The following is a 26,067-nucleotide window of genomic DNA, read 5'->3' as shown; positions in this document are numbered from 1 at the left end:
TCAAAAAAAGAGAAAAATGAAAATAAACATTGCCATTTTATTTGTTTTTAAACTGCCAAAATAAATGAAAAACAAGGAACACCGCTTTTTGACTGAAAAACATCCATTTATTAATGATGCAGAAATGTTGCAAATTATGAACATGAGGTGGCCCTTACAATGAACCATTACGTGTCGGGCAACACGCATGGCTTTCATGCAAATAAAACTGAAAAACAGAAATCATTACTCTTCTGGATGAATGACATTGATGATCTGTTAGGCCTTCCAGCTTCCTGGTACGCACGATTTTATCCATTGATCAATCTCCCAGTCACTGTCAGTTTCTTCACTCGCCGCACCGGCGTGAACTGGATCTAGCATTCCAGCACTGATAAATATGAACGATGGACGGCGACCTCTGTTTCGCTCAGACGAGTCTTGGTCCGGCTGATAGCCCACCCCGAACATATCGGCTTTTACCACAATGCCTATGATCTTTCCCCAGCCTGGGATCCCTCCATTTCTCACCACTTCCACTGCCTGCTTGTAAGAAGAAATGGACGGCTTTTTCTCTTTCTCAACCCCAATGGCATTTTCCACCCTGACGGTTTCAGCTGCCAGACTGGGTGCTTTACACCTCATATCGTCCATTTCTACTTCAATTATTCCTCGAATTGTTTCCCTCATCATTGCACGCCCCTTCGTGGCGACAGCCGCGCAACAGTCATCAACACTAGGGCAAGCTCCACCCTTCCTCAGGGGTTTTGGGACCATGGACATCGGCATTCTTAACTGATCCTTCTCAGTCACCTCTATCCTTTTCCTGTCCGTCGACATCAGTTTCACTTTTACAGGACTGGGCCTTGTCGCGGGGTTAGCACTATCATCTGTCGTCGGTGCAAAGTTGATTGCCTTAGAATCCACCAAGTCTTGGACCACATGCTTAAAAGCTTTGCAATCCTCAATGTGATGTCCGGGTGCCCCAACATGGAACTCACACCTGACATTCTCATCGTAACTGGCAGGCCTCTGATCAGGTTTCAACAGAGTCAACATCCTTGGTTGCACCAACCCAAGATCCTTCAACTTTTTAAACAGAGAGGCGTAAGTCACGGGCGACTTACTGAAATGACGATCTGTCGTCCTCCTTCTCATTTGGCCCACTGCTCTTTGTGTCCTCTGTTGAGGTGGTGGTTGCCGCTGTTGTGCAGATTGATTACTAGTAGGGATTGTTACCGTATCAGCATATGGGTGATAACGATCCTTACCGTGTTCTCTTGTGGCCTGCACACCACCTGATTCAACTTCCTTCTCAAGATGACCATTGCCAGAGGGCTTCTTTGCTATAGAGCCAGAGGGATTTGTTACTTCGGATGACGGAGCCTTTCCCTGAACTTTCTCCTTGATCATCCAGCCCTCAATCCTTTCCAATCTCTCGGCCATGGCTTTCTGCCCCAAGGCAAGCCCTTGTACAACACTGAACAAATCCCTCACCATCTCTTTCAGTTCGAGGATGTCGGCGTTGGGAGAATCCATCAGTTTGGATTTGTTGCCCCTAGCAGGATATCTGAGCAAACAAGCAATGCGCACCGGTTGACACCTACAAAACAACAAATGGGTTAGTATGACTCACGCATGCACCATCTATCCATATGAGGAAGACTCTGTCCTTTGATTCTGGCTTCATCGAGACAAATAATATTTTGACATCCACATTCTGAAATTCAAGATGTCTCTCAACCAGATTCTCAATCAATAATACTCCTCATATGGCTAGACATAGGTTCGATGCAGATGAATGCAAAATGAGAATGATGCAGATGTATGAATGCAATGCATTGCCATCCTCCAAGTCCTCTGATCATCTGTTGCCCTGAATCACAGCCCTGATCTCTGAACCAATCACAACCATCTGAGGGAATATGTAACCACAAATATACCTCAAGGGTTCCGAAATAAACGGAACTGAAAGGTACATCATCATCATCACCAGACAAAACTCTGAGCAGATACCCATAACCATCTGAATCGGCCCGGGGAATCCTGAAATAAACGGATCCCCACTGATAAATAACACGGACAACACTTCGGCGTCTCAGAAATAAATGGCCATAAATCCGACTTATAAATAGGACTCTGATCCACGGAACCATTAGTCACCATCAAAGTCACCATCTGAACATGCATCTGAAAGAATCACCCTCCCCTCACAGGTAAATTCTAATCAGGTCATCCTAAGGCGGATAATAGTCTCGACAATCGGGCAAAGATACTCAATGGGTTTGCCCTTTCGGGTGTGCCATTGTAGCTCTCCTGAGATCATCTAAACCAAAGATCCGGGAAATGATCGGTCACCAGAGTCAATAGCCCAAAAGAGGTAACCCAACCAAAGTGGAAAACCCCACTGAGGAAGAGCACTCTCAGATGAACCTCGTCCGGCTTGTGGTATGTCACGTCGCAACAGCATGCCCAACCGGCATGTGAGGAACGTGAGACCACACTAATCCTAGGTGTATACTCGGGCCTGGGTTTTAGCCCCACTCAGAACACCCACCCCAAAACAACGGAACCACCTGTACAGAGGACAGCAACATGATAGTATGATGCATGCAAACATTTATGCAAATATATACACAACAGAATAATAAATGCAATAAATAACAGCACAAGCAACCCAAACTATCCTAGAACGCTAGGAGAGACTCGCTTAGGGAAGATGGACCAGCACAGGTCAACATCTCAATCCCCAGCAGAGTCGCCAGCTGTCGCATCCGTGAAAAACAACCGGCGGGCTAAAACAAAAAAACACACAGAGCCGCCACTGCACGTTATTCATCCCAAGATAGGGAAAGGAAACGCTCAGAGAAACCTGGAAAAAGCATGGTCTCGCGACCAAAGAGATGGGATCGGGAGTCGGTTACGCAAGGGGAAGGTATTAGCACCCCTCACGTCCGTCGTACTCGACGGGATCCACGCTCTAAAAGAAAGAAAAGGTTGCTAAACAGACATCACACACACACGCACCGAAGACAACACAGGTGGGGTTAAGAGGAAGAGGGCTCGCTAGGACATCGCGTCCTATGCCTACGTATCTCGTCTGGAACGAGAATCAGAGCTGCCGTAGTTCGGCTCACGCACGCCGAACAAACAAACACAAACACAGGCAAACTGGGAGCCTGAATGCCAATCACTGGACTTACATCAGCATCCGAACCAAAACACACACAAGAAGGCAAACATGGAGCCCGAAAGCCAATCACTGGACTTACATCGGCATCCGAACCAAACACACGCATACTGGAACCCGAATGCCACTCGATGGACTTACATCAGCTTCCAAGCACACAACAACCAACAAGTTAATAGGGAGTCGGGAACTCGAGCCTATAACTGTCAAGCACACACACAAAAAGAAAGAAAAGTGCCCGGAGAGACCTCGCACGGTCTCCTGCCTACGTACCTCATCTGGTATGAGGATCAGGGCGACGTAGTTCCCCTGAAAGGGAAAGAAATTCTAGCCAGAAACCAAGGGGAGACACACTACCAGGGAGTTGTACTCGAGCCTAGTGTTATCATGCATCATTGCCCTATGTTGTGGTTTCTACCTACTTGCACAACAGCAAGCTAATCCTATCCAGGAAAACAAGCATGCAAGCATCAATCAAAATAAAACAAACATTTCAAGCAAATATTCACAAAGCACACACTATATCCAGTCAAGTGAGGCTCAAACAAGGGTGGACTGCCGAGGCAAGTCAACTGTACAGGGTATCGTTCGCTCTTAACCTTGCCATTGAGAGGCTAAGGTGAAGCAGATGAAAGGTGAGTGAAGATTAGACTTCACAGCTCTTATCCCTGTCCAGGGAGAGCTTCAGACAAAGGAGCGTGGGTCCAGAATGGAGGGACCCTTCTACACTCAAGACTCTGACACAACTGTACAAAGTACAAGATCTTGGGTTTGTGTCTCAATGCATCAACACAGTGGTGTGAGCAGAGGGACGACTCAACAGAATAGCGGGGGATAGATTGCATATCCCTTGGGTTCCGCCAATTGCCTCATAGAGGTCTTTACCTGCTTGGCACAAAAGTAAACAATCATAAACATCGCCTCTTAAGGAGGACTTCAGACAGTTGCCTGGCTAAATAACAAGCCAGGTCTTCCAGACTACATGGAGACAAGAGAGTCTACCTCAATTGGTTTAAAAACCAAGCAGCAGCAAGCAAGTTCTTAAAGAACTGAAGCAACTTAATGTACCTGAAATCAATCAAGTATCATCAGTACTCAGACAAATCAACAGTAAACAGCAAAAGTCAATCTATACAGACAACACAAGTTAATGCACATAAGTGCAAGCCATGAGCCCAAGCTCAAGCATCAAATCCTACAACACAAAATCAATGTTAGTTGACAACATCAAACAAACTCAATTTATAACTTGCATTGTTCTCCTTATGCCTTTTGCATTTCAACCTGAAAATCCAAACCAAACATGAGAAACTAGACCACTAGGCCAAGCCTAGGGTCCAAAGGGGATGAAAAAATCAAAACAGCAAGTGAAAATTATCCAAAATCACATTCAAACAATTTAGAAACAAATGCAATTGGTCCCATGCTCATATCAATCACCATTATCATTTTATGCACAAAATAGCATCAAACATGCAATTTGCAACTCCAAATGACCAAACAGAAAGCTCTCAATCAAATCCATATCAAAACAATTCAATTAATTCCACAAAAATTCAAGTCTAAACAGAACCTATCCAATGAATAGCACATCAATTTTCAGCTCATTTGGATCAATGGAAGTAGGGCAATGAAAATCATAAAGTTCAGACAAGTTCAAACAAGCCAACACATGGTATCCAAACAAATATCAACTTCCAAAAACCACAAAATAGTGACAACAATTGAGAAATGAATGGGATCAAAACCACAATGTCCTATGATGTGTCTACAATCCTCATACCAAATTTCATCTTCATCCAATACACTATGAGAATTTCCCAAACAAACTACCAACATGTGTCACACAATGTTACCAAATGAGCACACAGGGAAGAAAATGATCAATCAATTAGAAAATGCCATCAAAAATTCCAGAGAAATTCACATGTTACCTCAACATACATATGATCATTCACACAAAATTTCAGCTCAATTCAACATCCCTAAGCCAGGAAAATAAAATCATGAAGTTGACCTAGCTTGGTGTGACACAAATTGTCACACCTCTAATCAAAAATTCATATCTAATCAACCAAGTACCCAAAAATCACAAACTATACATGAAAATCACCATCAATGAGTTCAGAACAAGCACAAAAATTTTCATCCATTTCTTTGAAAGTATCATCATTTCATGAAGGATATGGCAAGACATGTTCAAATGTGACACATACAATTCAACCCTAGGCATTTTTATTTTCTACACATGCAAAAATTCTACAAAAATCATGATTAAATTCTACACATCCTCAGGAGTATTATGAAAAAAATCTCACCAAAATTGGATAAAAAATGAGTGAGTTATGATTTTTACAAGATCATGGCATCAAATAAAATAACAAATGGAAAAAGAAATGAAATAATATATAATTAAATAAGGCAATGGCACGGTTGTAATATTAACTACATTGGCCAAAACGGCGTCGTCTTAAACAGAAGCCATGGCGCGTTTTGATTGGCTCATACTGGCGCCAAACACATTTTAAACAAGGCAAGGCGAGATAATGGATCAAACATGCTTTTTCACTTGTTCTTGCTCAAGCACAAACCAGAAAATTCCAGAAATCATGAACCACAAATCGTAACCAAAATGCACAAACTTATAACCGTTGGAACCGTCTTTCCACAAGGATTCAAGATATGCAAATAATTTCTCCTAACTCTCAACATATGGCACGGATTGAACGAAACAAGTTATGAACATCAAACTTCCAAACGCGATTACTCTCACCTCACTCAACCAAATCAAAAACTATGCATATCATGTTCATCTACATCCAAAGACCTTTCTAAACCCTAGCATAGTTCGAGCAATGGTGAAATTCGAAAAAGTACCTTGTGTTGATGACAGCTGTTGATCTCGATGATTCACGATGCCAAAGCCAAAAACAGATGTAGTTTGAGGTACAGGAAGTTAAATGGAAAAGCTATCCTAGCTCGAGGTTGCTTCAACTGTGAGAATTAGCCAAATGCCATTGTTGAGCCTATGCATAACAGTCCATGATCTTGAGGTTTTTTGCAATGATTCATCAAAATAGTTGTGGATCTTGGCTTGTGGAAGATGAATCAAGAAGAATTGTGCAAATTGATCAAGAATTGGTGGAGAAAAGTTGAAAAATGTTGATGAAGTTCTTGGAGAATTTGAGAGAAAATGGAGGGAAAGTTTGTTATGAATCTTGAGAAGTGTGATGTGATTAGCATTTTCTGTTACAGTTAACCATTTATACCTCACACTAATCCATCTCTTAATCTCAATTATCCAAAATTTGGAAGATTAGTGTAATTGCATTTTTAGGTGCTATGTCAAAAATGACCTTGCCAAATATTGCAATGTGATAGCTCATGACAGTTCACACAACTCCTAAATGGTATTTGAAGTGTGTTGGAATGGTTCTCATGTTCAAATTCCAAGTATTGCTCAAAATCACATATTCACACCAAAAATGCACTTAAGTCCACTTGAAATTTGACTTTTTGCATTGACCATTTTTGATGAATTTGGACCATACACCATGAAAGTACATGTGAAATAGGGTTTGCTCATAAAAAGATCACTCAATTTGGACATTCCACGTGAAAGTTATGCCACTTTGATTATAGGCCTTTTTTGGAAAATGAATGGACCATAACTTGCCAACCATACATGGGAATTTCAAGTTCTTTGACTTTTTGGAAAGGTGAGAACAAGATCTACAACTTTCATGTTGGACAAATTTTCATTTGAAGCTTTTTTGGACATGTAATTTTGTGGTGAAAAAACTTTCCATTTTTGGAAACTTCCATTACAAGTCACTTTCTATTTTTGGCAATTTTTTGTCTGACTTTATTTTCTTCCTTCTTGATGTTTTAAATGTCAAATGAAGCTTGTTTCAACATGAATGAAGTGTATCCAACCCTCTCCCACCTCCAAATCCATAAAATCAAGCACAGTTGACTTTTCAACTAATAGATGAATTTGGCAATGCACTGATCAAGTTGAGCCCCAATTCTCTGATGAAATGGCTCAAGGATGAAACCCTAGCCTCCATAATCTCAATACAATCATGAAATGATCCCCATATCCATTGTAGACCCCATCTCCATGCCATGCCCTGATTGGCCCAATGCAACTGATTAGGATTGACCAGTGGTCAAAACCCTAATCTCAAGATAGCTGATCAATCTCTTGAATCTTCTTGGATGATCTCAGAATCATGATGATGATGATGTGTCATTTCAACCAAGATAAAGATCAATCCCCTTGAGAATCACAACCCTAATTTGAACCATAACCCTCAGACAGTTAGTGATCCAGTCCAATGAAACCCTAGCTTGCACCATGACCTCTTCATCTTCTGATCAAGACTTAGGAGGATGCCTTGCACAATGTAACCACACGATATGCAATATGCAATGCCTAATGACCTAAAAATGATATGCAATATGTTAAGCCAGTCCCAAGAGAGGAGGGCAAATTTCGAGGTGTTACATTAAGCAATCCCTTTTCATGCATGTTTTCCTTGTGAGACTCAAGCTGAGGCGAACCCCTTATTCTCATGCATGTCTGCCTTGTGAGACTCAGACTTAGGCAGACCCCCTTCTTTTATGTTTACCTTATGAGACTCAGGCTTAGGTAAACCATTTTTCATGCATGTCTTGCTTGTGAGACTCAGGCTTAGAAAAACCATTTCATGCATGTTTGCCATATAAGACTCGGGCTTAGGTAAGCCTTCTTCATGCATGTTTTCCTTGTGAGAATCAGACTTAGGAAAACTCCTCATTCTCTTGCATGTTTGCCTTATGAGACCCATGCTTAGGCAGACCCCCTCTTTGTAGGTTTTGATCTATGGATCTAGGAAAAACCCTATAACCCTGCATTGACTAATCACCATCTATTGGTTAAATGCCACACTCCTGGTTCATACACCACTATATGGGTTCAAACAACACAATCTTGGTCCAAAAAACACCTTCACCATTTCACAAATCTCCTTCAATTCATTCATAAACTTTTTTTAAAAAAAAATTATTTCCTTTCATACAAGAACTGTTATAATATGTTCCTTAGCAGTCATACTAAAAGCTTAGAGCCTCCAAACGAGGATCATAACCAGCTAACTTCAAAACACTTCTAGGATATGATTATAACATTGTTCCCTAAAAACAACCAACAAACTCGTAGTTTTCTACCACGAACTACGAAGCTCTGATTTTCTCATTGCATCACAAGAATATGTAGGCATATGGGTTTGAATCCTTGGCGAGCACATTAATTAATAAACTTATTTTTTTCCCTTAATTAAAATCAATCATAAGTAACCTTTAGATAATAACACCCGTAAGTGCAAAGAACAAACAAAATGGTTCCCTTGAGTACAACGGATATGTGGGATGCTAATACCTTCCCCTTCCATAACTGACTTCCTTACCTTGTTTCTCTTCCCCTTGGGTTTTATTGATATTTCCCCTTTCTCTTAGAATAAATAAAATTCAGCGGCGACTCTATTGTATCTTTGAGCATGCGATGCGCTCGGGTATTTTTTATTGCGTGATAGCTGGCGACTCTGATGGAGATTGCTTGCTATGACTCTTCAGTAGGATGGTGACTCTGCTAGGGAGTCCCTAAGTAAGTCGAGCCTAGTTTTGTTTGTTCCTTTGCATGTTTGAGTGTTTATCTTTATCTCTTTACTTGCTTTATATTTATTCTATTTGTCGCATCTTTACTGATTTATATATTCATCATATTCTGGATATCTATTATATTATTTGTTGTGGGTTAGGCTTTGTGATGCTACATGAGATAAAATCTCTATAATCGAGCTTGAGTATAAACACAGAATAGTAAGTGGTAGATTTGTGTTGACCTCCTTGGTGTTATACCTCGATCATGGTCAACACGAGACGCCACGCCTAGAATAAATCCTCTTGGGAGCATCAGCGTTCGACGAGTCATTCGTTCCAGGCAATGGTATCTCAAAATGGGTCTATGACTCTAGGGACCCTTTTAGGAACCTCCTTATTTGAAGAATAGTACCTACCAGTGAGAGGATATGGGTTTTTATAGGAAACTCAAGACTTTACCCACCTTGAAAATCATGAATACGTCGGACCTTTGAACCTGCATCAAGAAGTATATACAGATTATCCAGAATATGTCGAACCTTTGAATCAATAGATCTTGCATATATGTTTTCATTTTAGTCCACATGAAAATAATTTTTAGCATGTGCATAATTTTCATGGAATCCACAGGTATCCAGTCATAATAGAGCATTCAGTTATGGAAAAATCTGACAAAAGAAACACTTTCCAGTACAAACTCATGGAACCCAAGCTAAATGAGTTAAGGAAGCTTGAATCTCACTTGGTGGATGATAACAAAGATGATTTCAATGAGGCTTATGGAAACTTGCTAATTACTCTTCTTACCAAGGAGGACACTGGCTTGATCCTTACCTTTGCACAATTCTATGATCCTACTCTGCACTGTTTCACATTCCAGGATTTCCTATTGGCTCCCACCTTGGAGGAATTTGCTCATATATTACATATTCCAATCAAAGATCATGTTCCATAGACAAGCTTGAATGGTTTTCCATAGTTTTCACTGATAGCTCAAGCTCTCCATCTCGAAAAGGAAGTGGTTAAATCTAACATCCGTACCAAAGGCAACACCAGAGGATTTCCTTCAAAGTTTCTGACTAAGAAGGCTACCACATTTGCTGATAGTGGAAGTTGGGATGCTTGTTATGCCATCTTTGCTCTCCTCGTTTATGATTTGGTACTGTTTCTAAATGTTGAAGGCTTCATTGATAAGGATGGTGTCAACATCTTCCTATCCATAAATCTTGTTCCCACAATTCTGGACGATGTCTATTTTTCCTTCCATTGGAGAAATAAAAAGAAGGGTGGAATGATCAATTTTTGTATTCCTTTGCTTTATAAGTGGCTCCTGGTCCACTTACGAAAGAAATGACCTTTTGCTGATAATGTGGGAGCTCGGAAGTGGTCTCAAAAGTTGATGTTTTATGCTTCCACACAACACTCCTAGGGTTGTCTTTCATTTTGTTGTTGTTTGTAAGATTGTATTTGAGAGGTTCAAAGTTGATATTCTTGTAGCTCATCGAGCAAATCCCTGAGTTATAATAATGTACTCCTTATTCTTCCCCAATGAATAAAACAAGTATTTTCCTTTACTGACTTTATCTTTTGTCCTATTTTCTTCAATTTTATGTCTACTCATATGCAATTGACAATCTCAGGATTCCTTAGAAGCTTAAAGATATATTTTTTCATGCATTCACACATTCATACATTCATTCATATCATTCAAAAGGAAAAACAAATTCTCATACCATTTTTCTTCCCCTGTCCAGAAAAGGCGATGATTCTCCACGGACGATATCTCACACGAGCCAATCACCAAAAAAATCATGGCAAAAATTATGCAAGAGAATGTAACCTAAAAGGAAAGCTTGAACCACTTACAAGGGAAGATGGATACACTTCTGGAGCTCTTTCGCACCCACAAAGATAATGCTACAACTGCTGCTAGGACTCCAACTTAAATTGAAATTGTTGCTTCGCCAATTCCTAACCAGTCAGGCTCTCAACCTAGACCTAGTGGACATGCTGTTGTTTGTTTCTGGGGGATGCCTCAAACTTCACCTCAAGTTGCTAATGGTGGAGCTTTTGTTACTTATCAGCCAATGCCTTTGCCTCTTGTTAATGGGAATGCTACCACTCATCCTTGGGGAATGCCTCCTCATTTCTCTCCTCAGGTGATTGACGTTGATAACAACAAAGCACCTCAAGATCAGCGTCGCCAAAATTTAATGTATATGGCTACTGAATTACCTGTTGAAACAGAGAATGATTATAGGGCCCTCCTATCAATGTGCAGATTCCTCCACCAATTGTTCAACCTGGTATGCAATACCTTTATCAAGGCATTCAGCCTGTTAATCCTGGAATGCCACTTGTTCACCACGGGGAACCTTATATCAATGTTTCTCCTTAGTATGTTCATCTTGGGGCACCCTATGTTCCATATTTCACCCTGGGGCACCATATGCTCAAGTTGCCAATCCTAGGGGACACATTGCTAATCCTGGTATGATGAATGTTCCTCAAGGTACTCAGATTTCTCCTTAAGTTTCTCCTCAAGGCCCTCAATTTTATACTCCTCGCAGTCCTTAATTTCTTCAGTATGCTAATTAGACATTCCCAAATATAAATTTGAACAAGCCTACTGCTGACTACCAATTGTTGGACGAACGTTTAGGGCCATTGAAGGGTTCTCTGCTTATGATATGGATGCTAAGGAATTATGTCTGGTACCTAATGTGGTATTACCTCAGAAGTTTAAGGTTCTTGATCTGCATAAGTACAATGGTTTAAGCTGTTTGAAGATCCACATAACAATATATTGTAGAAAGATGGCTTCTTACACTGACAACGACGCTTTACTCATTAATTGCTTTCAAGACAGTTTGTCTAGAGCTTCTCTTGATTGGTACATGGGATTAGAATGTAGCAAGATTCGGTCTTGGAAAGATCAATCTAATGCTTTCCTTAAGCAATACAAGTATAATCTTGATATGGATCTGACCAGATTGCAACTTCAGAATCAGGCTCAAAGAAGTAATGAGACTTTCAAAGAGTACACCCAACGTTGGAGAGAAACGACAACCTGGGTTCAACCTCCTTTGTCTGACTTTGAACTCGTGGATATCTTTATGATTACACTCCAAGGGACATATTTTGAAAAGATGGCGGGGAGTATGTCTTCTTTCTCAGATGTATTCACAATTCGAGAGCGTATAGAGAATGGATTAAAAACGAGAAGGATTTCGGGCACTGCTAGTTGTAGTAACCTAAAATCTTCCCATCTATTTACTATTATACATGTTTTAGTTGCATTTTATCTTAAATAAATAAGATGGACCATTTGGTAGTAGAATGAGATTAAAGGAGTTACAAGTACGAGGTCATGTGTTTGAGTCCCACCTTTCCCATTTTTTGCTTTTTTCACTTTTATTTGTTTTTACTTTTATTTCTATTTTTTTTCAAAACTCAAAAATTGAATTTTAAATTTATTTTTAAAATGGTTTTTGTTTTTTATTTAAATATTTTTTTTAAATAATTAATTTTCATTTTTCTTTTTTATTTAATATAAAAAATAGTCAAAAATATCAAAAATCTTGGTTTATTTCATTTTATTTATTTTCCTAATTTGACGGCATCAAAAGTTCTACGTTCGGGCTTTTATTGGCCTTCCTTGTTCAACGATGCACATGAGCATGCCCAGAGTTGTGATAGTTATCAAAGGACGGGAGGAATGAATAAACAGAATGAAATGTCATTGCAAAACTTGTTAGAAGTTGAAGTTTTTTATTGTTGGGCATCGATTTCGTTGGTTCATTTCCCGCTTCTTGTTCAAATGAATACATATTGGTATTTGTGGAATTAGAGCACAAAGCATTTTGGACATTGAAGTTTCTGAACTTCGATCCTAAGATATCTGGAGAAAAGAGGAAGTTGCAGTTGAATGAGATTGATGAACTGAGACTTCAAGCTTATGACTCCAATAATATCTACAAGCAGAAGGTAAAAAAATATAATGACAAGAAATTTCTCAACAAGAACTTCAAGCCCAAACATATGGTATTATTATTTAATTCAAGATTGAAACTATTTCCGGGCAAATTAAAGTCTAAATGGTTGGGGCCTTTCCAAATCAAAAAAGTGAAAGACTACATAGCAATTGTGTTGGAAGACCCCATTTCGAAAGGTAGTTGGAAAATGAATGGTCAAAGGTTGAAACTATACCTTGGTGGCGAGATTGATCGGTTTACAACAATAATTCCACTTGGTGATCCTTGAGGTTACCAAAGAACCGTCGAGCTAATTAACATTAAACAAGCGCTTGTTGGGAGACAACCCAATTTTGTAAGTATTTACAACTTTGATTGTATATGTTTTGAATGGTGATTGTGGGTAGAAGTCTTTGAAAAATGAGCAAAAATATGAAAATTCAGATGCACTAATGGCGCTAAGCATGCCCTAGAAAATTCTGAGAAGCTTGAGGCAGTGGAAACCGCGCTAAGCACGGTCAGCCGTGCTAAGCGCCCTCAGTTAGTTCAGTAAAAAAATAACTTTTACCAAGCTTGACAGACTTTTACCTAGGCCCAATTTTTGGGCCCATCCTGAGCGAAATTGTCACAAAACTCTGCTCAAACTTCATTTCCCTCAATTCCTCATACATTTTGAAACCATAGTCTCACCAAACTCTCTCAAAAGCAAAACCCTTTCACCAAATTTTATCACGAATCTCTTTGTTTCCTCACTACAGCATCAAGCCTCTGGTATTTAATTTTAATTATTTCGAAATTTCTCATTGTTGTAGATAGTTTCATGATAGTTTTCACTTTCAAGTTAGAATTTTTTTTTGCATGTTAGTGTTTCTATTGTCTTGTTCATGTTAGGGTAGATTTTGTGCATATTTGTCTCTTTTTCGTACTGGGTAAACTCCTCTAAGATAATATAGATGTTCTAAGTTTAGATTAGGGATGAGAGCATTGTGCAAAAGATTGCACAAAACTTTTGTTGGCGCTAAGCACAATTGCTGCTGCCCAATTTTCTTGTTTTTATAATTATGTAGTATTTTTGTTATGTACTGTTTACCATAGGATTGCAGAGGGAAACTTTGTGAATGACTAATGGTTTTTGTGTGAATTGTGTTGTTTTTGTTTGATTTGTGCAAACATGAGTTTAAAAGAATCCTTGTATCCGAGAAGCAAAAGACCTCGGGTGCAGGTCCTTCTTTTATACCCAGGGCCAGAGCTGGTAGCTTTAACCGAGATAAATTACTAGGACCAGAATAACAAGAAAGATACAAAGATATTGCAAGCAGGAACATATGATCTGAGAGGATCTTTAACATCAGTCCTTAAGGAGAGTTTATGCATTTTTTGGCAATGATTGAAGAAAGAAACTAGCAAAGGCTATGCACTCCTCACACAAACTTGAACTATGAAATAATGAGGTAGTTTTACACGAATGCAATTCTGGTTGAAGGCGTCCCTTACTCATTCATGACTATGGTAAAAGGAAGGGAAGTTTCATTCAGTAGAGATGCAATCAATGCCTACCTTGGAAACCCTCTTACTTTAGAGGAAGGAGCACTGTGTGAGTATGGAAAGAGGTTGGCTAAGGGTAATTGGAATATTGAGCTGGTTAAGGATGCGCTTGTGATGATAGGTAAATCCTATAAGGTTAATGCTTCTGGGGAACCCAAGAACTTCTTAAGGAAGAAGCTCAAAACTGCAACTCAGGTAATGATGACTTTGATCCTTTACAACATAAGGCCAAAAAGTCACACATCCTTAATTCCTTTGGATATTGCTTACCTTTTGTATTACATCTTAGATAATAGATAGGTGGATGTTGCTCAGATTATTTCGAATGAGATTAAGATGATTGCCGAAAACGGTCATCGATTGGGAAGATTAATCAACCGAGTTAAAACAATGCCATCAGTTTTCCATTAGACCATTAATGATGTTGTCGATGATAGGTACATAGAAAGGAATTGCATGACCAAATGATCCCAAGCTTTAAATAATCCACAACCTCCTTCTCAACAACCTTTTGATGATAGAGCTGCTTGTACCTATACTTGGGACATGCTTCGGTCTAATCGGAGAGCCTTTTGTTTATGCATGATTCCATGCATCAGTTGTAGTTGCAGACCAGGGAACCACATGTGAATCACAACCTTCCTTCTCGTAAAGCATTTCAGCAATATGCTAATTGGCCTGAGGGCATGCCATTTCATCAGGAGGGGTAACTGATGTGGATGAAGAAAGTGAGGAAGAAGAAAGTGGAGATGAGGAATACATGAGTGATGAAGATTAATGGATGACCTATTGATGGATAGTCTTTTTTATGTTACTTTTTTTTGCAGTTTTTATTTTAAGGTATTGTTGAACTTATGTTATTTTGGTTTCTGTTGTTCCATCCTTTGATGGGATGAGGAATTGTTGTATTTTGACGGCATTTCATGTCGCCATGAAATTTCTTTTGGATGTTGGTTTAATTAATTAAGTTGTTAGTTTAAATTCAAGTTATTGTAGTTTTTGGTAAATAATTTTTGTTTTGGAGTTTGCTCCAAAGACAAGTCTTGAGCCACTCGAAGAAGCAAAAAGTGATGACTCAAAGTTTGATATTGTCAATATAAAAATGTGTGGTAATGATAATAACCTGAAAAGAATGGTGCAAAAGCAAGGTACAAGTTTATTGCTTTTTACACCATAACATGAATATGAAACTTATAATTTGTACAAATAATTTGTCATACACATTATTTTTCAATACTTGTTCATGATTGAATCACTTTAGATCAAAGCCTAAATGGGAGGAAACTTCCATTGTTTACTATATGCACAGGAGATCAATAATCTGTTGTTTTAACTCGGTTGATTTATGTTTAATCTTTCATTTATGTTTGAAGTTATAAAAGCATAAAAATGATCAAGGAAATTTTTGATTTTGAGCACAACCACTTGACCAAAAGTAACCTACCATGTGAGTGAGCGAGAATTCGTTAACCATTTTGAGCCTTAATGTCAGGATCCGTTTGATGTTGAACTGTGAAATTGTACATAAATATTAGTTCATAATTAATTTTTGTATGGATTCTAAAATCTTTTTCTTGAAACATTTGAAGCATCAACCTTCAAATTATGGTTGAAATTTTGTCCTATGCCATAGAAAATCGAGGAGCATTCATGTGCAATGTTGGTTGTATTAAAGTTGGGAAGAAAAGAGAAAGAAAAATGATAGGTTGCTAAGAAATTGAAAAATAATTTGAACATGAAAGAGAATGGTGAAAAAGAATTGAATTTGTTTGGAAAAAAATGGCAAATAGTTGTGCTAAAAAGTGTGATCATGAACAAAGAAAAGTGGTGAATGAAGTTGTGAATTGTAAAAAAATTGAAAAGTGAATGCTCTTCTAGAGTTTGACAACTTTGTTTCAAAGACCTTTAGATATGACCCTTCTTTGTTAACCGAGCCTCATTACAACCCTTGAAAGTCCTTTGTGATTTATGCTTTTGTGCTTTCAATATGCTTTGCTTAGATGAATGCATAAGTTAATCCAGATGTTAGCAATATTGTTTGGTGTGAGTCAAGTACCTCAAATTTTGTCCTTTATCTATTGGGGAAGATGTGTGCTAGGTGTGATTCATGATTGAGCATGTGTTGTCTTAGAATTTTTGATATAAGATTTATGCTTAAATTTTTTTTCATGGTCATGGTGTTGTTGCAGTATAGTGGTAAGCATTATTTTGCTTATGCCCTAGAAAATTTTGAACCATGCATTTGTCTTTTCTCAAAGCTTGTTAATCTTTTAATTTTGGATGTTGCTTGTTTCTTTAGGTTGGAAAGACTTTTGTTTGAGGACAAACAAAGTTCTAAGTTGAGAAAAGTTGTTAAGATCTAAATTTTGTTGATTAATAGTATAATTTAATGGCTCTTTTTAGCTTAATTAATTGAATTTGTATATCGATCCCTCAACTTTCATGTAAATTTAGTTTTTTAATTTAATCATGTAAATATTATGAAGATTAATCATTTTTACATCTAATTATGTAGTTTTGTTGCATTGGAGAAGCTTTGGATGTTAAATGGAAAGACAATGGCTTCTACATGCATATTTGGATCAAATGCATACCAGGAGATGGGGCTTAACGCGGTCTGGTGTCGCTTGGCATGACTTATGACAGTTTGATGGATTTTGTCATCTAGACGCGCTTAGCGTCATCTGTGGGGCTTAGCGCAATCTTCTTTTTCTGGTTTTTATAAATACCCTCTCACTTCATTTGGAGAGGGTTGGACACCAACTTTGAGCACCAAATACACCAAAAACTCAGAGAACTTCAGAAATTAGAAAACGAAGTTGGATACACACCAATACTCGGGAACTTCTTGTTGATGCTCATACATCTCTTCTATTTTCTTATGAAGCAAACTACCATGATGATGTGTAGCTAAATCATGTGTCCGGATTAGATGTAATTAACTAAACTTGTATGTATTTCTTTTGATCGTTGTTTGTGAACATATTATGAATCAATATTGATGTTATCTTTGTTTTCATGTTAAATCTATGAGTTTGAATGAATATTGGAAATATTTTCCAAGTCTTGACCTAAGATTTTCATTTATCGAAAACCAAATTCTAGAGTTTGAATGAGTATTGTTTAATAGGTAGAGAGATCATCGATTAAACAATACAATGAGATTTCGCATCATTGTTTAGACATAAACAATGCCGATGAATGATACGTGATAATAGTGATTGATAATGGTGTTCACATACTAGATCAATATAATACATATGAAAATGGTTAATGAAATCTAATCCTGGCATGTTTCTTTAAATGTTTATTTCCGAATCATTTACCGTCGTTACACTTTTTAGTGTGTTTCTTAACACAATCGAAAACCCTTTTAAACTCTTCCTTAAAACATTATTAATTGTGGAACGACCGTGACATCGCACTAATCCTCGTGGATACGATAAAACAAATACTTACCATAACAAAAGTGTTTCAACACCTCTCCACCATACTAGAAACTCAAATCCACGACAACAACTCCTATTTCATTGTTCATCGAACAACTCTCTAGGTTCCACATCATATCATTAATCATTATTATTTTTTATAAAACATGCATTCATCATTTTATTACCATATTTGTAATTTAAAATTTTAATAAAATTATTTCTAATATACCATACCTATTTATTTAAAATAAATAAATAAATAAATATATATATATATATATATATATATATATATATATATATATATATATATATATATATATATATATATATATATATATATATATATTGAGTATATACAAAAATATGTTTGCACTATAAATACTCATACATTATGTTATATTTATATAGTTTAAATACAACAAGCATACTTAAAATCCAATTTGTACCTATTAATCCAATTATATAAATACAAATATTACATTAGATTGCTCATAATAATAGATATAATTTCTAAAAACATACACTATTTTAAAATAAAAGAAAAAAGTAAAGAAAAATATAAATGACAAACATTGATTACATTTGTCGGTAGTAATAATTTTGTTACGCAATTAACCGGATTCCATTTGATGACAAGAACATGATTAGAAACATAAAAAGAAAGTAATGAAAAGAATGAATGGAAGAAAACAACGAGAAAAGGGTCAAATTGATTACTAGTAATTTATTTCTTATAAGAAAAGAAAAACGTCAAATTAATGATTATATGAATTGAAAAACATAATTAGCTGTTGGATTAGGAGGTTACTTATTCAAACGTGTTAGTTGAATAATATTTAGATTTTAAGCAAGTTAAGAAAACAGAGTTTCAACCAACATGGAAACATTTAACAAAATCACAGTAAGAAAAAACGACACATTTTAACAGTCGTCTCGATTTCAATTTTATCTAAACTGGTTTGTTTGAAAAGCGTTCTTCTTCTAAGTTTCCAATCCAACCACTGAGAGAGAGACATCCCCTCCGACATTTTCTCTATTCTTCAAGCAAACTCTTCCTCTTCATCTTTCTCTTCAGATCTCTCTCTTTCTAGGGTTTCTCTTTCTCTGCTATTTATGATCACTCTTTAACACGCTTCTTTCACCAATTCTCCTGCTTCAATTTCTTCATCTTTGGTTCGTCTATTTCTCAGATTTCAACTGTTTTGTTTTCGTTTCGAATGTGTTTGATCTCAATTTTTAAATTTTTTTTTTCTAGATTGGAGCAGTTTGGTTGGATCGAAGATGGTTGTTTCCGGGCCAATTACGCCGGGGCAGGTCTGTGTCTACTCTAATTCTTTGATTGCAAGGTTGAATTGAATCTTGAATTGCTTATCATGAATTTTGGGATTAATTATAGTCAGTGGTGAATAATGTTGTTTTAGATGATCTGTGATAGTTCTTAGTTGTGAATTTTGTGATCTGGATTTGTGAATTTCTGTGGTAGTTTGTTTTTACTTCAATGTGAATGGCGGTGTGAAATATGAAAAAATTTTAAAAATTAAAAAATAGAATATGTTTACCATGTGTGTAAGAAAGTTAGATTTAAATCTTATAATTGTTTGAATAATATATCTCATATACTATATGGGATGATGTAGACAGTTTTCTGATGGAGCTTTGTTTATTATGCCTTCAGGTGTCTTTCTTGCTGGGAGTTATTCCAGTTTTTGTTACTTGGATATATTCAGAATATTTAGAGTACAAGAAAACCCTGTCTCCTACTAAATTGTAAGTTTTGTGGTGCCGCTTCATGGTATTTCAATTTTGATCTGATTGCCATTGGTAAAGGAGATAATCTATTAGTTAAGACTTTGATAAGGTATTTGGGAATCAATAGTGATTGTTAAATCAAGTATATTTAGTATTATTTACATATCAAGTTTACGACACCTGTGTTACTTACAGCTCTGAATCTGCACTTGTGTCTATGTAAATTACTAAATGGTTCATAGTAGTATGTTTAGTAAAACCCGGAGCTTAAGATTTAATAAAAAAAGTTAGATGTTGAGCAAACCTTTGGACTTTGGATACCAACCAGTAAGGGTCTGTGGAGTAAGCATACATGAACTCATGTCTCATGTGACCACTGAAACTACTACTATCCTGCAATTATATTGAGAATTTGGTATTATAAGATTTTTGTAGGCGTGAACATTAACACCTACTAATATGGATGATATGTTTCCCATCTTGTTGGATCTTTTTTATATTTTTGTTTAAGCTACTAAGATTGATTTAAGTGGTCTCTTTTTTCAGTGACGCACCTTTATAGTTTGAACTTCCTACTTTCAAAAATTGAATTTTGTGCTTTGATGTTTTTGACATAAGGAATGTATAAAATTACTTTCTGCAAATATTTTCTAATTTTGAACAATTCTCGTGGTGGACTGCAGTCATTCAGATACTAATCTTGATGAGTTGGGGAAGGATGCAATTAAGGAAGATGATCGTGCCATTTTGCTGGAAGCAGGGCTTACAAGATCAGCATCAGCAAAATTACATGCATCATCTGTCAAAATGAATTTGATTCGGTAATTTTCTATGAAGTGCAATGTCAAGAGCTTCTTTTAAGTGTTTTACTTCTGTATTTTAAGATCCTTACCTATTTGCTTGTCCTGTCTAGGTTCTTGACCATGGATGATTCTTTCTTGCTAGAAAATCGGGCAACTTTGAGGGCAATGTATGTCATTGTTTTGTAAATTACTAAAATGTTATATGTTACACTCCTGAATCCTGAAACATATCTTACACTCCTGAATCCTGAAACATATCGGCAATTTTTTATAGGGCTGAGTTTGGGCTGATTCTGTTTTATTTCTACATATGTGATCGAACCGACTTCCTTGGAGCTTCTACAAAGGTACACAAATACCACTTAATATATTTCCACTTGTTTTTGATCTGCCACTTGAAATATTTTTGTATACTGAAGTGATTTTCTTAGAGAAACTTGTTCCATGAAAACTTCAATTTTTGTATGCTTGTTTGTAATTGTTTGATTTCTCGTTTTAGTTGTCACACTTTTTGTTGTTATTAATGCTTTGAGTTTTCTTTAAAATACTTATGTATGAGTACTTTTAGAAATGTTACTAACCTTGGAAATAACTATTAAAGTGATTGAAAAGAATGATATCTCAAAAATGTCCACTATGACTGGTTTTCACTTTGTCGATTTTAGAATAGCCCACTTCACAATTCATGATGTTTTAGTGTGCTTGGGTGAGTATTATCAGACATGCTTATGTAAAATTGAGTTTAAGGTGAATTGATTTATATTTTGATGTTTTTAATGTAAAAGCAAGTTTGACGCGCAATTTGGTGCAATTTCTTTCCAAAATAATTGGTGCAAATTTACACAAAAACTACTTTTTATCACACTTCTAGTTCAACCAAGGTTTGGTAGCAAAACCAATTTTGACGTTTAAAAACAAACATGATATTCTTAATAAAACTGCATTTGTTCCATGTAGAAGCAAGTTTGGGAAGCTCAAACGCTCCCCCAAATATCCAATTAGACGTATACACTTTGGTGCTGCATTTTTGTTGTTCTCTTTCTGTTACTGCTTCTTCATCAGGCTTCGAAAGATATATGCAACAATTTTTTGTTCAATCAAAGCTATCAGACTTGTTTAGATATTTTCTGCTACACGGGCTTGATTGTGGAAATATCCACTGTGTCTATAGATATATTATTGAACGGAAAGTAGTCTATAGATATTATTTTCTTACTTGCTTTTCCTTCCTTTTTTTGGACAGAACTATAATCGGGATCTTTTCATTTTCCTCTTCATGCTTCTGCTTATAGTTTCAGCAATGACTTCTTTGAAAAGACATAATGACACATCATCATTTTCTGTACGAAGCATGCTTTACCTTAATCGGCATCAAACAGAAGAATGGAAAGGATGGATGCAGGTGGGTTCTCCTTTTTTACTGCTCTGGAAACATGTAAATCAAGATGCTGTATTTTTGCTTGCCTCCTTAAAATTATGGTACCTTATCTGATCATTGACATTTTATTTTTCAACTGACATTGTTTTACTTGCTGCAAAATGCCTGATGTGAAAAATTATCCGAGTTCGATTTGGATTTCTCATTCTTCTGTTACTTGTTTACTTTGTTTCTTTTGTTACTTTTTTAGTACATGGATTATGATTTATTTCATAGCCGTTACCAGGAAGAAATTATGGGATACGGAAGCTATTTGATGATATGTCATGAAAACTGAGGCTTTTAGTGATAAAAATGAAACTAAAGTTGATGCAACTCAATGTATTGTTGGCGTGTATTACTTTCAAAATGCCATAATTTATCCAAACTTGCTCTTTTTTTATAACATGGCTTTGAATTTGTCAGGTACTTCTAACTATTTGTTCATGTTATTGTTCCGCGTGTTCAGGTCCTTTTTCTAATGTATCATTATTTTGCTGCAACGGAGATATACAATTCAATACGTGTTTTCATTGCTGCGTATGTTTGGATGACTGGGTTTGGCAACTTCTCCTATTATTATATCAGAAAAGATTTTAGCCTTCCACGCTTTGCTCAGGTAATATAATCTTGACCCTGAGTACAATTTTTATTTTACGTATAATTTTTCAGGTGGTGTTGCCTGTTGGCTGTCTTTGACTCGCTACTCTTTTTGCTTAAATAATATGCTTAACTCATTAAAGTGCCTTGCAGATGATGTGGCGGCTTAACTTTTTTGTGGCATTCTGTTGTATCGTGCTTAACAACGACTATATGCTCTATTATATATGTCCAATGCACACGCTTTTCACTTTGATGGTGTATGGAGCATTGGGTATATATAACAAGTACAATGAAGTTAGATCAGTGATGGCCGCAAAGTTTGTGGCATGCTTTCTTGTCGTGATTTTGATTTGGGAAATCCCAGGATTCTTTGAAATATTTTGGAGCCCATTTGCATTCTTTTTGGGTTAGTAATACATGTGACTTGTACTTCTGTATATCAGCTTGTTTTGTTGTTGTGACTTTCCTCACAACTAGTCATACCTGAGATTGCCAGTTGGTTTCACTCTACTGATTCACAGTCTCTAGCCAGTTTCTTTTCCACCCATGGCCCCATAATCTACTTTATGCTTTGAAATAGATGTTTTTCTGCTTTGAAATAGATGTTTTTCTCCTTTTAAAAACAAGTTGTACACACTCTCTCTATCAATGCGATGCTTTTGATTTTCATTTTGAACGTTTCAAATTGATTTGCTTATAAGAATAGTAAGTTGGTATGCTTTTTACTGCAATCTCATAATTGTAATCTTCATATGGCAGGTTATACTGATCCTGCAAAGCCTGATGCACCCCGAATGCATGAGTGGCATTTCAGATCTGGGCTTGATCGCTACATCTGGATAGTTGGAATGATTTATGCCTACTTCCATCCAAATGTAATATCGTATACTAGCTTGTGTTGTAGTGAGTAATTTTTTAAATTGATGTCCAGCTATTTTAAATTTGACATATTTTACCATTTCAGGTTGAGAAATGGATGGAAAAATTGGAAGAGTGTGAAATCAAGAGAAAAGTAACAATCAAAACCATCATTGTGTCAGTTTCTTTATTTGTGAGTTACATGACTTCTTATTATAAAACTATTTACTTAGATTATTCATGGTTTTCTCTTCCGTTTTTATGTTGTTACTTTAATTTGCACAGATGTAGTCATGTAGACCAAAAAGACTAAGTGATAACAATTTCATTTTCTATTTTCTTTCTAGGTTGGGTACTTGTGGTATGAATACATATACAAGCTGGACAAAGTTTCATATAACAAACTTCACCCATACACCTCGTGGATTCCAATCACGTGGGTGTTATCTATTTATTTCTTACCTCATTGCATGTTCTTCATGTTTTATTTATTTCCTTCTTTTCTACTTGAAAGATAGTGATTCTAGAATTATGAAGGATAACAATTTCTGCAGCTCATTGGTTTTTTAATTATTATTATTATTTTTCAGCGTTTACATTTGCTTGAGGAATTTCACTCAGCACATACGGAATTTCTCCTTGACCCTCTTTGCGTATGTTTTCTTAACCATAATTCTTGAAATTCCATGTTGAGGGGTTTTGACGGGTTTTGCTTTTATTTGGTAACAAGTATTTTCTACTAATATTTGTTTTTTAATTCCCCCCATTTTCTGTATGAATTATCAGGTGGCTTGGCAAAATTACTTTGGAGACTTACATTTCACAGTTTCACATTTGGTTGAGGTATGTATGCATATGAATCTTTTATATTCTTTCACTATCCACTCGGCCTCAATTAATTTATAAATATGGGAGTGGGTGTGGTTTCTTCTGTTTCATTTGGATGACCAGCCATTCCCTGCAATTTATGTCTGTGGTATAACATCAAGAGATCTGATATAAAAATACAGTAATTGACAATTCTGAAAGAGTTGATCTAGTCGGTTGAGATATATGCTCAAATGATTTATGTATTATATATCATTAACGTGTTTCCTACTCTCCCGACTTTAGATTAATTAATTGAAAATATTATGATCCCTAGCAATGATGACCCAGATCGATAGACAATAGCTCACAGCTAAATTTTAGATTTCTTGATCATGGTTGGTCTCAATACTTGCTGAAGTCGGTCCTGGTTTTATAGACTGCAATTGTCATGAATAGAAAAACTTCTCAGGATGTATGCTTGTGTCTTTTGTTGTTTCTATAATATTTCATTGTATATTGGATTATAAACAATTTGGAAATTTTTTAATGGTTCAAAACATATGAAAGAATTACAATTTCCTCTTTGCATACAGATCAAATATGCCAAATGGACAGCCCAAGTGGCTTCTTTCTTTTATCCCACAGTATCCCATGCTCAACTTCATGCTTACTACTGCTTTATACGTCTTGGTATGGATCTTTCTTTCATTTCTTTTCTTCTTCTACTGCTAATCTGCACTAAAGCACAAGTTAAAAAAAAAAAAGATGTACATTGAAAAAGTATCATTTAATACATTGATAACTTAAGAAAGTTGTACTTTTTAATAAATAAACTTCATTTTTTATTATTTAACTAGTGTACTTAGAGCACTTTTAGCATCTATCTTGTTTTATTTATCTTCAAGTTTCAGGAAAGATATCCCTACTAAGTTGCACTTTTTATGTTGCAATGCAATCTTTACACTATTTTGCAGGTATCTCATCGACTTTTTGAATTAACGAATACCCTCAAGACAGTGTTCGTACCCACAAAAGACAATCGAAAGCTTTTGCATAATTTTATTACTGGGGTCGTCATTTCGGTTTCTTTATACTGCATCGCTCTTATTCTAATTCAGATTCCTCATTCAACGGTAAGCCTCTATTTGCTGTATGAACGGTTTGTGGAAAAACTTGAGCAAGGATAACTATAATCAGTGTTTGATTTTTCTTTGATACTAATAGGTTTGAAAATGAACACCAGAGAGAGTTTACATAGACAGTTCAATTTGAATTGAATGCGCGGAAAGGAAACTTGGTGGATTAAAATAAGAATACATAGAAATGTGGGATCTCATTTTTAGGGAGCATCGTTCCTGTAATTGTTGGAAGTAGTATCCCCATTCACTGCATCAGATATAGATATTGGCGTTGGTTTGTTTTGGAGGTTGGGATATGAAGGGGGTTAACCCCAAAAGAATTTAGACCTATTTTCTGTAGCTTCATTTGTGCGCACACGTATAAGGAGGAAAGAGTAGGGTCGTGTTACTAATTTGTTGTCTTGGCTAGAAAGAAATTCAAGATTCATTATTGCCTGTTCAGTGTTCAATTTCTGTTATATTTTTTTGACTTGTTACATATGTGAAGGAAGGATAAAGAAATATATGTATATTCATTTTGACAATCTTAGCGGAAACGAGTTGTCATGCCCTTGTAACAATAGTCTTGTTTTTTGTTTTTGCAATACAAATGTTTTGTTTTTGATGTCCTTAATTGCTAGTGTTACCATTTAATTGCGAACTAATACTAATTAATAATCATTGAAAATCTTTTGGAAGTAAATGTAAAATGGATATGGAAAAATATACCAGTAGTTTTTGTGACCTCGGGTTGAAAAGATAACTTGTTGAGCTCAATTCTGCATTTATCTTTTGTATTACCTTTTGACCTCTCACAGAAGCCTCAACAATTACTATAAAATACAATGAAAGAGTAGTTTACAAATTAAAAAGCTCAGTTGCAAATTAACTCAAATATGTCTCAATGTTGGAACAAACTACTACTGTGATCTACAGCAATTCGA

General features: G+C 36.3%; 1 protein-coding gene across 1 annotated transcript; it reads left to right on the top strand.

The window, feature by feature from the left end:
* Window positions 1–18,609: 18,609 nt before the first annotated feature.
* LOC127106373 (protein REDUCED WALL ACETYLATION 3) lies at window positions 18,610–25,757 on the top strand. Its single transcript, XM_051043681.1, has 17 exons — window positions 18,610–18,938; window positions 19,021–19,079; window positions 19,441–19,532; window positions 20,198–20,335; window positions 20,428–20,484; window positions 20,592–20,664; window positions 21,561–21,719; window positions 22,204–22,353; window positions 22,488–22,743; window positions 23,097–23,212; window positions 23,302–23,388; window positions 23,543–23,631; window positions 23,786–23,848; window positions 23,982–24,038; window positions 24,599–24,695; window positions 24,980–25,138; window positions 25,230–25,757. The coding sequence occupies exons 2-17, from the start codon at window positions 19,047–19,049 to the stop codon at window positions 25,233–25,235; spliced, it is 1,632 nt and encodes a 543-aa protein (XP_050899638.1). The 5' UTR covers window positions 18,610–18,938; window positions 19,021–19,046; the 3' UTR covers window positions 25,236–25,757.
* Window positions 25,758–26,067: the final 310 nt, after the last annotated feature.

This window comes from Lathyrus oleraceus, chromosome 7 (assembly GCF_024323335.1).
Source record: "Lathyrus oleraceus cultivar Zhongwan6 chromosome 7, CAAS_Psat_ZW6_1.0, whole genome shotgun sequence".
Classification (NCBI taxonomy): domain Eukaryota; kingdom Viridiplantae; phylum Streptophyta; class Magnoliopsida; order Fabales; family Fabaceae; genus Lathyrus; species Lathyrus oleraceus.
The sequence above is the reverse complement of the archived record's forward strand: the minus strand, read 5'-3'. Positions and strand labels throughout refer to the sequence as shown.